Consider the following 12,654-nt stretch of genomic DNA (forward strand, 5'->3'; position numbering starts at 1 on the left):
CCCGGCCGGACCAGTGTGGTTATTTTTCGATCACCTCTTGTACCCTTTCTCAATTCTTGAATCTTAACACCACTTTTTTTTTTTTTTTTTACATCTGTGTTTAGGTACACAGTCAATATTTACTTACTGGATATCACACACACTGATCAATCAAGAGAAGCATGCTGTACAAATTTGATTGATCATGAGCCAGCTTTACAAAATAAAACTGAGGATTAAAAAGGCAATATCTACTGCAGAATAAATTGATCGCCTTTTTGTTTTTTTAAAGAAAAATGATAAACTGAACACAAACAAAACCTTTCTATCGGGTTTTTTTAATTATTAGAAAAATTTCCTAAGATATTGTCCTCACCTTAGAATAAGAGAACTTGCATCACCTGAGCCTTTTTTAGCAGGAGATAAGATTACAATATGAAATAAATTATTACAGCAGACATTTTCATGTTCAGAAAATAGTTCATGTCTTAACTGAAGACTTTTCTAATGTCGGTTGCTTCATCTTTATATTGACTAAACAACTAAAGCTTCATCCACAAAGGAAACGATTCCCAGTGAGTCGAAATCAGTGACATTCGGTAGTGATTACAGACGGAAATATTATTTACAACACAAAGTGAGCAGAGGCAAGGCAACTTTCCTCAGATCAGCAATTTAGTCGCCTACAAATGAGAGAGCAGGATACCAGTGATTGACTTATGGTAAGGTAGTAAATACATTAGAGCTTTACCTAGTCAAATAGAGCCTGCTAGCAATCATTTATCACCTTAACAGCTCTCCCTTTGTCAATATCTTTTAACACAACGACAATGTCTAAAAGAATTTCCAAAAGGAACTTGGAAATTTTCCATATCTACATCACTGCACAGTAACACTGTCAGGATGATTTATTTTTAGATGCTGATGGAACTCAAAGTATATGGTGATGTTTTACAACAATATATTTTATAGTTTATCAGCTCCTTCCCAAAATTTAAGTATCTTAATCATTTATTGAAATATTGATCAAATAAGTGAAAAATGTGGTGACATCTTTCACTATCATTAGTTTCTCATATTTCATTTAAGGTGTAAAAAAAGGCAGGGACAATGTCATGAACATATACTTATACGCTAATATACTAAAATGTGCCCATCTCTGTGGCCAATTCTCCTCATATTCCTTAAAAATTCTGATTCGTCTTGATTGCAGAACACTAAACCAGCTCTTGAGCCTCTTGAGAATGCTCAAGGGTGCATGGAAATCTACTAAAAGAAAGAATTTTTGTTTTTGTGAAACGTGTTTTGGAAGTTTGGGTTATCGGGCCCCTTGTTATTGGAAATTCAGTCACTGTACAACCACACGTTTTGTTCATGGCACAGTTTTTACAGTTCAACAGTAGAAACGGTGTAATTCTTTGTGTAATTCTTTTCAGCACAACCTCAAATGTCTACTAACTGGGCTGTTCAGCCCTAAACAACAGAACTAGTTCATAGGTAACAACAAGACATGTTACCCCAGGGCAATGAACTCTGCTAAGGCCGCCCTCTCTCACTGATTCTGTTTAAAACTTTTCATAAAAAGAATTTCTAGGTGCAGCCAAAGGGTGTGACTTTTGTTGATCTCTAGATATAGTTCTGATTTTCCATGTACGAATTGTTCCTCCAAAGTCAGACTTGAACCTAGTCTCAAAATACATTGGCAAATACCAGCATAATGCATATGCTACATATATATATATATATAAATATACATAAATGATACAAGGTTGTGACCAGTGTTGGGGAGTAACGGAATACATGTACTGCCGTTACGTATTTAAAATACAAAATATGAGTAACTGTATTCCATTACAGTTACTGTTTAAAAAGGTGGTATTCAGAATACAGTTACTTTGTTGAAATAAATGGATTACACTGCGGTACTTTCCTGTTTCATATTGTCGCGGGTCAGGACTGTTTGGGTTTTCTTTGACAGCTACGTTCTGTTGTTCCAGGCGGCAACGTTACGGTTGCCATGGTTACAGGGCGACGCTCTCTCTCTCTCTCTCTCTGAGACTGTGTGTTTCCTGGGTGAGAGAGCGCCTTTTCGTTGTTGTTGTGCTAAGCTAACAGGCAGAATGCTACAAGCATATCTCTAAAGAATGTAGCATCATGGGCAGTGTAGTCCGTGTTGCAGGGAGAATGGACTGCCATACACGTTATGGGTCTGTGAGCGCGAGGAAAAACGGGAGCTGGAAGCATGTAAATATAATAATAACCACTGCAGCCAAGAAGAGTGCCTGACGAGCCCAGTTGTAAGTAAGCTATTAGGACTCGACTGTACACCGTGTTCGTGTTTTCCTCCAAAAACTAAGTTCCGTTGGAGCAGCCTTTCAACGCCTCTCTCTGTCTCTCACAAGAAAAGTTGACCCACACAACAAAGTAAAGCTATTTTTCGGCTACAAGCCGACAGGGACCCCGCCGTATTAGTCAGAGGTCCCTTTACTACAGTTCGGAGTCGCGGACCTTCAGTAATAGTAATAAATCACACAGCAATAGTACATTCACGTAGTTGTAAAAAGCATGATAATATATTAAGTAATCCAAAGTATTCAGAATACGTTACTGTCATTGAGTAACGTAACGGAATACGTTACAGAATACATTTTGGGGCATGTATTCTGTATTCTGTAATGGAATACATTTTAAAAGTAACCTTCCCAACACTGGTTGTGACAGAGCCCCTTAATATCAGTGACATTACAAACATTACAAACTACTGCATTACATGTTAACTGATGTTGTTATTGTTGTGTGTGCCTTCAATCAAGATGAGTTCAGAAAAGCTTATTGAATGGTTACAAGGTAAACAAAGGTCCTATAAGTGAGGCAAAATATTGTTTTCGTTGTTTTGTCTTTTCATCAGTTTGTAATGATCTTAAGAGCCTAATTATCCTCAGGAAACAAAGAAGAAAAACAAAAAGAGTAATAATGACCAAAAAAAGGACAATTAGCAAGAAGAAATGAAAAGGTGCCAAAAGCAGTATATTTACAGCTGTAAAGAGGGGTGATAAGAAAACTACATACAAGGTGAGAAGTTGACTCAAGTTTTGCTGGGATCCACAACTTTGGCTATACCTTTTATGGACCACGTATCATCACTCCTGAGAAACACAAATAGAGTACTATTAATTCAACTGTGAAGTAGTAGGAAAGGGACTCCATTAATGTGTCTGAGCTGAGATCACAGGGACCACAAGTTATATTACAAAGTTATGAATGTTGATTTGCAACATTTTTGCTTCACTTGTTCCCTATTAAGATGTAATAGTTATGACACATTGTAGTTATGTGGGTCTTGTTTTCGTGAACTTAGATTCCAGTAAAAATGTCAGAAATCTTTCCTTTGTTCAGGTCTGTTTCCTTTTGGGTGTTTTGCATACCACGTTGCCACACCAGATCTTGTGGATTCACAATCACTATTCTATACTGTGTAACAATTTAAAAAAAAAAGAAAAAACTAAAAAAAGAACAATTAGGAATCATTCAATTACATGAAACACCTGTTGATATTCCGAAAGTACTTGTACGTGTTTTATAACATATTTAAATAAATAACATCAAACTTTTAAGATTGCAGTTTGGTGTATTTCCCTTTGACGCTATTAAAGTTTTCTTGCCTAAACTGTTCACCGATGTCATATGGTGGTCTGACGCTGGTAGGCACCGAGTGTATGAGCTCCTACATAGCAGCTGACGTGCCCAAATTATGAAAACACTAACTATGACAAGCAATAAAATATTTAATTTATCCAGATCCCATGTGTTTCTGCTTCTTAATCATTATCTGGTTTGATTAGATTCATATAAATATCTTGAAAAACACGAGGATGACTGGCTGTTGACTGGCTCTAGATAAGGCTCTACTATGCCCATTTTCTGATTGGGTGAGCAGCCTACAGACTGTGTACAAAGTCTCCCACTGCTAACTCTTCACATGATCAGAAGATAAAGTCAGTGGATCAGGTGAGTAATCACAAAGTACGAGCATTGCGAAAAAATACGCGCACACACACACACACACACGGTGTGATATTTATAATATTGTGATTCTAACACCTTTAACATAACAGTAAATGCCAGCATGTTTTGGTTATGCATTGGTGTTATTGCTGGTAGAGAACTTGCACTGTCAGTCAATGACAACCTTTCAGTTTTCTCCACATTATAGTTTTGAATTGTTATTTCTCACAGTCCTACATGCATAACAACATGAAACAAATACATTCCTTATCTAACAAGCATACATTTTTCTTCTTCTATGAACCAGAGACATTCAGTGAAAACCTACATTTTAATTGATTATTTTAAATTTGCAAACTTTGGAACAAATGAGTGTTCTAAATATTAGTGACTATAAGTTTGTCTAACACTTCTGTCATCTTCCACATTAAATACCATCTAACCTTGTTGGCTTTTCACCTCCAAATAATCAGATAGTATTCGTCAGGCTTTTGTTTTTGCATTTTTTGCTTTTTCTTAGTTTGTTGTTTTTTTTTTGTCTTTGTCGGCCTAGAGACCGGTCAGTGAACCCCTAGCAACCAATTACAACGATCAGTTATAAAAATGTTCAGCAGAAGAATGAAAAGAGATGAAACAATTGAATAATGGATGTAACTTTAATTTATACAGAAGCTTTATAGTTTTTTAATTACCAAAAGTAGCTTGTTTCACTGATTATTGTAAGTAAATAAACATTGTTCTGTTAATCAAATAATATCTTAAATGAATACCTTAACATGCTGCTATAGTACCAAATGAATATTTTAGATGTAACTTATCATTTAAGTGAAAAATGTACTAAAATTGTGACAATTCTCTGGCCCTAAAGAATTCAAAGGATTAAAAGGCCACAGAGTAATACAGGTAAACTGAGTAGTTTATATAAAATATTCAGGAAGGAAAACTCTAATGAACATCTGTATTAGACCTCAGTTACACAATTCACAGTTATGATCTGTGTAGGTCATCTTGGAAGTGTTGATTCCTTCTTCATTCAGCAGCTTTTTAGCATAAGCCACAATTACGCAGGGCAAGGTGGGCGACCGTGAGAAAATCCAGGCGTAGTTGAAATGGAATCTCTTAAAGATGTCTGTGCAGGAGTACACTACAGAATAGGTGGTGTAGTCAGTCGACACAACCCAGTATGGAGAGTAGGGAAGAACTGGAAACCAAAAAAAAAAAAAAAAAAAAAAATCAAAGATACTCAGACAAAAATGAACAAAACAATACAATTTTCCATTTAAAGTTGACAGGCTGTAAAGAGAGAGATTTCTTCAATACATATTGTACATTTCTATGTAGCCATATTTGCTCCTCTCTTTGGGCAGCATAGACTATAATACTTTGATTACATGACAACATTTTCAGAAAGATTTCATGTCAAATTTTTACTTATATAAGTGGCAGTATAATCTACATGATGATGATTTGGGCATTCATTAGGCTACAGTAAGAATAGTGATCACGTGTTTGGTGTCACGGTTTTTTAACGTAAATACTACTGTTAGCATGCTAACATACGAGCAGTGTTAGATTATTTATTCAACACCTTGTCCTAAAAAGTGCAAAAGTAAGCTTGTTATAGCCTAAATCAAGCAACAATTTCCAAAAGAAAAATTAAGCCAATACAGACATGCCATACAACTTTTAAGAGCCTGATCATCCTTATGAGAATAAAAGGCAAGCAAAAAAAAGAAAAGCAAAAACAGATAAAGAAAAACACTGTTATAAAAGAAGTTGATAAGATGGGTACTTACAAGATGTGAACTGGACTCCAAGCTTGGCTGGTTCTTTTGGTTCCATGACTTTGGCTGTCCCCTCTACAACCCACCTACCGCCATTCCTGAGACATACAAACATGTGCACAACATTATATATTAAAAGACTAATTATTTCCCAGAATTTTAAGTCTACCACACAGACAACACAGTGGTACGAGTCTCCTGATCTAATCTGCCACACCGGCAGACAGACAGAATAAGTTAAAGATAAATTTTGCCCTGCTGAATCAGCATATGGCCCAATCCTTCATCACTTACCGTACATTTAACACCTGAGAGGTCAGTACTCGCACAGTCCCATCTTCCCTCATAGAATAGTTTGCCCGGACGCACTCTCCTATTGCAAAGTAAGCAGGCAGCTTCTCAATCTCGTACCACTCTCCCAGGTACTGTAAACAAAGACAAGCCATTAGTTCAAACTCTTTATATACCGAGTATACATAGACAGTAAACCAAAAATATTATGCTATTTGTGCTCACCGGTTCAAGGATGAAGTCAGATTGCACCTTTGGAGTAGGGCAGGGACCCCAGTGAAAAGTCTGAGCCGAGATCACAGGGACCAGCAGGAGGAGAAAGTAGACAGGAGACATGCTTCCTTCAGGAGATCGGGGAAGATTACTTGACGTTATGCTGCACGGGTGTGCCTAAAGCTCAGCGTTTGTGTCCACTTTGTTATTAACAAGGTGGGGCTCATGTGCACGTCAGTACTAATTAGGCAACCCTTGTGGCACACCAATGAAACAAAAAAAAAAATAATAATAATATGTCACTCAACAAGTTTTCAGACAAAACACAACATCCTCGATTCTGAGGATTCCCCTTATTATGAAATAAGGGGAATCACTTTTTTTTTTTTTAAGAGAAATGACAAACCCTTGTTGCTTGTGTATAGTGTAAGGGTTACAAAACACCCCACATTATTCTCAGACTTATTTTATGATGCGAGTTGCTGAATAATGTTTTTATGCCTGTAGTCGTTTAAGTAATGACTTGAAGGTAATGTGCAATGTTAGGAATCTCTTCATCTCTCTGTGTGGGCTTTCAATCTTTGCAGAAAAATCACACAATGCTACACCTGTTCTTCTGGTTTCACACGAAACCTTTCAAGGTTCTCCTTATGTTCAGCATTATGTAAATAACAAAGCTCAAAATATTTAAATCGGAATTTCAGGTTACAAGGAAAGAAAAACTGAATTGGTGGCTGCTCTACTAAGCCTACCTCCCACTCTCAACACACCATTCTCAAGCTTAGGATTAAGCCTATAGAGCTCACTACTCTTCACCTTTTCACCCCTCTGCAACCTACTGATCTCATCTGAATATCTCCTCCTTTGACAAAAACAAAGAACTGCATTCTCTGCCTTGTTAAGTTCTTTTACCGAGAGAAATCCTTTAGCAGCATGGTCCTTGACAGTTTGCAACTCTCTTTTAAGATTTTCCTCAAGATTTTCTTTAGTCACGCTAGACGCAAAGCTCTCTTTCAGCCGTTTCCTCTTTTTACTAAGTTCCTGCAGCAAATCTTTGAATCTAAGAATCCATGCAACCATCTTTTTCAGACGAGTCCACGAAGAAAAATAATTAACTTCATCGCACCATCTTTGTATTCATTTGCATCAACAGCATTAACTAAAACGGCCATTTTAATCTCTGGATCATTTGAAGAGATCTTTCCAAAAATCAAGGTTCACTGGCCAATTAATTTCTGGTTGAGCAAGAAACTTTGGCCCTGACAACCAGGAATCATCCATTTTTACCTGATTGCACCTAAAAGGTAAACCAATGGTGTAATGACCATCAACCAACTTAACAGAATCCATCACTGACTTCATAAACTGCTGATCTTCTCTAGACAAAGCAAACTGCTCATCCTGAATACATTCTGGAAAATCAGCCTTCATTTGACGTTCCCACAGCTCATCCAATCTTGCCACGGAAATCCTATTGACACTCACATCAAAAATGTCAGTCTTACAATCCTCTCTGAGAGGACCATTCACCGTCCAACCCAGCATAGTTTTTACTGCACAGGGACCTCCATCCTGACTTCTAACAACCTCCCATGGCTCTAAAGCCTTGGGCACATTAGTCCCGATCAACAGGTCTACCCCGGAATTTATCTCCAGTATCTTAATATGGCACAAATGTGGCCATCTGTCGAGATCTTCCTGTCGGGGAATATTACATTGATGAACAGGCATGCTTTTCTGAGTAAATAAGTCAGGCAAGTCACAGTAGTGATCTAAATCCAAACCAGCTACTTCCAAATCTGAAACAACATAACTACTGACCATTTTCTCCTGACCCATTGTCCGCAAAAGAATGCCAGTTTTCCTTCCTGAAAGATTCAGCCTATTCATGAGCCCTTCAGTACAAAATGAAGCTGAGCTCCCAGGATCTAGGAAAGCATAGGTTATCAGTGACTGATTACCTTTCTTGGCCTTCACTCTAACTGGTATTATGGACAGAGCACTATTTTGCTCACCGGCCCCAGTAACACCACTGCTTTGCACAGCACATGAAGGACCTTCATCTGGTGGTTCTCACCCTCCTATAGTTTGCACTGAAACACTTTCCCTCTGCTTGGAGTGGATATGTAAGAGTGTGGGGTGTTTCTGTTTACAGACTTTACACAAGAGACATTTCCTACAGTCCTTGCTTCTGTGCCCAATGCGCAGACAACCAAAACACACGCCATTCTCTTTCAAAAAAGATAATCTTTCAAAGTGCAACTTTCTTTCAAATGAAGGACACAAATCCAACATATGCCCTGCTCCACAAAACAAGCAAACCTTGGTCACAACTGAACCACTCTCTCGCCTCAATACTGGCTCAATCTTCCCTTCCACCTTGGCCACAGTAGTAGCAAAACTACTCCGCTTAGCCTTAGGGTAAAACTGAGACTTACCATTCCTAGCCTCTTTTCTGATGGCTGTCAGAGGATCCTGTATATCTCCAAACAATGGGTCACTTGTGATCTTAACTTGCCTTTCGACAAACTCAACATCGCAAAAAACCACTTTACGTTGAAACCTCTCCTGCAGATCGCAGACAACATTCCTCCACTTATCCCTGAGCTTATAAGGCAACTTCTTTATAACTGCTTGCATATTAGCAGAGACATCCAACTCATGCAAGGACTCAACGTCTCCCATTGCATTACAACATTGCCTTAATAAAAACCCATATTCCTGCAAAGCCTTCACATCATCAGATTTTATAGGTGGCCATTTACTGACCCTTTCAATGTAGGCAGCAGCGATTTTCAGCGAATTGCCAAAGTTCTCCTGGAGCAAAGATTTAGCTTTAGCATATCCATACTCAGCAGGGATATACTGACAGCTTCTGACCATTTCTCTTGGATGGCCTCTAGTATATTGCTCGAGAACATATAAACAATCCTTAGCACTGTGAGCTTGACTCTCCACCATGTGCTCAAAAGCTCTCATAAATGTTTGATATTGCAAAGGATCACCATCAAATAACTGAATGTCACGCCTTGGTAGCAAAAACAGAGACTGCTGCTCAGCCAATAAACTTGTAATTTCATTTTGTTTCTTCAAAACTGACTAGATGATCATGACCCTCACCAACTTGCATTGTATGTGTAAGAGGTTTTGATTGTGCGTGAGACTGCGACATCATCTGAGTAGTTGAAACTGCACCTGGAAATACTTGATATAACTTCGCCTCTGACTGTTCCAACAAAACGACCTTAGGCTGAGAAATATTCTTAACCTTGGGCCTCACATCCAATACATGTGCTTGATGATCACTTTCATCAACACCCTGATATGGTCGCTCTGGTAACACAGTATTGAACGTCGGAGCATTAGGATTTAAAATGCCTAAACGCCCCTGCTCTCGTTCTAAATACGAATTCATTCCATCAGATTTACCATTAACAGCACTTGAGACTCGGGACATTTCAGAAGCTTTTAAAACATTCACCTTTGCTGCTGAGGCTGCTATTTCAGTTTCTAAGTCAAGCAGCTCCTTTCTTTTCTTAAGCTGTATTTGTTCTTCCAAAGCATGCTTTTCTTTCAACAACCTCTGTCGAACAAGAAGGGCAGCCATGTCAGCTTCTGCCATTATGAGTGCTGACAAGGCAGATGAAACCATTGAGCCACTGAGTGATGATTTACTTTTCCTACAACTTCTGCTTGCAACATTAGAGATGCTATCACTTTGATTATCATCATCTATCGCAGCACCTTTACCAACATTCCCGGCGTGCCTAGAAGCACCAGAACCATTTCCAGCAGGTAATACATCAGAAGACTCAACACCAGGTGGATTTAAATGTGGCAAATCAAGCTCAGACACCTGATTTCTACTCTGCAGGTTTCCCTTTGCATCATGAAGCCATTTCTTTATCTCTTCCATAAACTCAGTATTATGTGCTCGCACACTTCTAAACCAAGCAGTTTGTTTTTCTTGCTCTTATTGAGGAAGCAAAGGAAGCAAGGTTTCATGCAGACGAGTTGCCTCATTAAGCAACACAGACAAATTCTCTGAGCCTGAACAGTGGAAACATTATCTTCAGATTGCTTTAATTCTTTAATAACCTTTATGACCTTTTTAATTTTATTAATCTTAGTGTGACGTTCTGTTTGAAGTCTTTCAATCTGATTCTCCAAAGCCTTAGCAGTCGGTTTCGGCTATCTTTTTTTCCATCCACATCACCACATTGTATTAATTGGTGTGTCTCCATTTTTTTCACAACATTACAAAATCCAAACGCTGAACTGCACCTATGCCACACAGCCTCATTCCAACACATCAACTTGATGACATTCCCTTCAATAAACCTTGGACACACACAATTAACAGGAGAAATATCCCCCTCTGCCTATTAAACCTAACTCACTCAACCTAGTCTTCCGTACATACTAGCGGTGGGTATTTATGTACCTCCATACCGTCAGCTGTGAGGAAGACAAACTGTCTTAAACACAAACTGCGGCGGTACTCCCAAGCCAATGGCTTCAGCCGCCTGATGCACAATAACTAGAAAGCAAATCAGTACAACGCCTTGTGCAGCTGTACTGCTAAAACCTAACAGGGGAATATGACTCCTGACAGAAATCTATTTTGTGTAGCCAAAGGCTTAATCTAAAAGCTGCGTGGACAAAGGCAACAGCAAACTATCATCAATAAAACTCATCTATATATGGTAAATGGCCTGTATTTATATAGCGCTTTACTAGTCCCTATGGACCCCAAAGCGCTTTACATATCCAGTCATCCACACACACATTCACACACACACACACACACACACACTGTAGTCACAGCCACCCTGGGGCGCACTGACAGAGGCGAGGCTGTCGGACACTGGCGCCACCGGGCCCTCTGACCACCACCAGTAGGCAACGGGTGAAGTGTCTTGCCCAAGGACACAACGACAGAGACTGTCCAAGCCGGGGCTCGAACCGGCAACCTTCCGATTACAAGGCGAACTCCCAACTCTTGAGCCACGATCGCCCGGTATATAAACAATCTAATAAAACCTAAAAACACTTTCTGTTGACAATTTGTTGCGGCTCCTCCAACCGCGGCAGGCTAAACATGAGGACACAGATGACGCGCAACAATAAAGGCATAAAATACACTTCTGTACCATTTGCTCCTTTTATTCCACATGCAACTGTCCAATATATAAATCAGCACATGGGATTAACTATTAAACAAATGCACAGATTGCACAAACAAATAACTGCAACTCAACAATAACTGCACTAATTACAATGCCAACTTACAATTTGGCCTATGGCATCAATTAGTGCACAAATATACATAAACCATCAAGTTCCAGTGAAAATACATCAAAATCATTCAAGCTGCGGGCAACAGAAAGTTTTGCTTCATGCTCACCCTGCCTTTCTGCTCATCATCAGGTGCCGTGAATAGGTGAGTGCAACCACATTTATCATCTACCACACCCATGAGACATGCCCCACACCCCTGCACTTCTTCTTCAGTCAAGTTTAACGGCAGCTTGCATCCAAGACGGGTGTGTATGGCTACGTTCACACTGCAGGCGAAAGCGCATCAAATCCGATTTTTTGGACCCTATGCGACCCATATCCGATCATGGTATGACAGTGTGAACGTAGCCTATCCGAGACTGTAGATTACAAAACCGTTCTGACCCACACTCCTTTCCAGAAGGTGGTGGTAAATGCACCTAAAAGTTGTTTGCCAACCGCCATTAAAATGTAGAAGAAGAAGCTTGCATCCAAAACTGTTGCATTACTGCCATCTCCTGGCTGTTAACCATCCGTCACTCCTGAATCCTCAGATCCTCTTGATGAGACCAGTACTTCTCAAAAAACGAAAAGCCACCACTTTCCCTTCACCATGACTTAACTTATTAACCACTTGTTCAAATGTAAGTTCCCTTCCACCACTCATTTCACCCCACATCACCCTCCTGTGACTTACATACTTCCTACAACTAAGGAGTACATGCTCAACTGTCTCCATATCAGTGCACCCATCACACAACCCAGTCGGATGTTTCCCTATCTGAAAAAGAGTATCATTTAAAAAGCAGTGGCCCGTTCGTATTCGACTGATAACAACCTCCTCACGTCTCTGCAATCCGCTACTCCTCTTAGCTTCTATTGTGTTTTGCACCCTATATAAATGTCTCCCTTTTGTTTCATTATCCCATGCCATAAGTTCCGACTTTCTGCCCAAACTACACTTTTCCCTTCAGATTTTGACAATGGTAACTGTACATCTATGTCGACTCTTTTAACAGCTGCTTTTGCCAACCTATCTGCGCTTTCATTACCCAAGATACCCACATGAGCCGGAGTCCACATTATTACTACATGTTTATCT

The 12,654-nt window shown here is 39.3% G+C and overlaps 1 protein-coding gene across 2 annotated transcripts; it reads right to left on the bottom strand.

Moving 5' to 3' along the window:
* Positions 1-4,633: 4,633 nt before the first annotated feature.
* Positions 4,634-11,963, bottom strand: LOC309713939 (apolipoprotein D-like). Of its 2 annotated transcripts, none has more exons than XM_082545875.1 (5): positions 11,680-11,963; positions 6,285-6,400; positions 6,063-6,193; positions 5,781-5,866; positions 4,634-5,185 (listed from the first exon to the last, which is right to left on the bottom strand). In XM_082545875.1, the coding sequence occupies exons 2-5, from the start codon at positions 6,393-6,395 to the stop codon at positions 4,953-4,955; spliced, it is 561 nt and encodes a 186-aa protein (XP_082402001.1). In that variant the 5' UTR covers positions 6,396-6,400; positions 11,680-11,963; the 3' UTR covers positions 4,634-4,952. The 2 variants fall into 2 exon arrangements, with proteins under 2 accessions (XP_082402001.1, XP_082402000.1); XM_082545874.1 differs by having other exon boundaries at positions 6,285-6,526; positions 11,680-11,962.
* Positions 11,964-12,654: the final 691 nt, after the last annotated feature.

The sequence above is a fragment of the Aulonocara stuartgranti genome (assembly GCF_965226115.1).
Source record: "Aulonocara stuartgranti genome assembly, chromosome: 9".
NCBI classification, from domain to species: Eukaryota; Metazoa; Chordata; class Actinopteri; order Cichliformes; family Cichlidae; genus Aulonocara; species Aulonocara stuartgranti.

Excerpts from the sequence above, each read along its gene's own strand:
- LOC309713939 (XM_082545875.1), bottom strand. The coding sequence starts at position 6,395 with ATGTCTCCTGTCTACTTTCTCCTCCTGCTGGTCCCTGTGATCTCGGCT. Across the intron at positions 6,194-6,284 it reads CTGACTTCATCCTTGAACCG|TACCTGGGAGAGTGGTACGA; the intron begins GTGAGCACAAAT and ends CTTTGTTTACAG. Across the intron at positions 5,186-5,780 it reads TGGAGTCCAGTTCACATCTT|TTCTTCCCTACTCTCCATAC; the intron begins GTAAGTACCCAT and ends TTTGGTTTCCAG.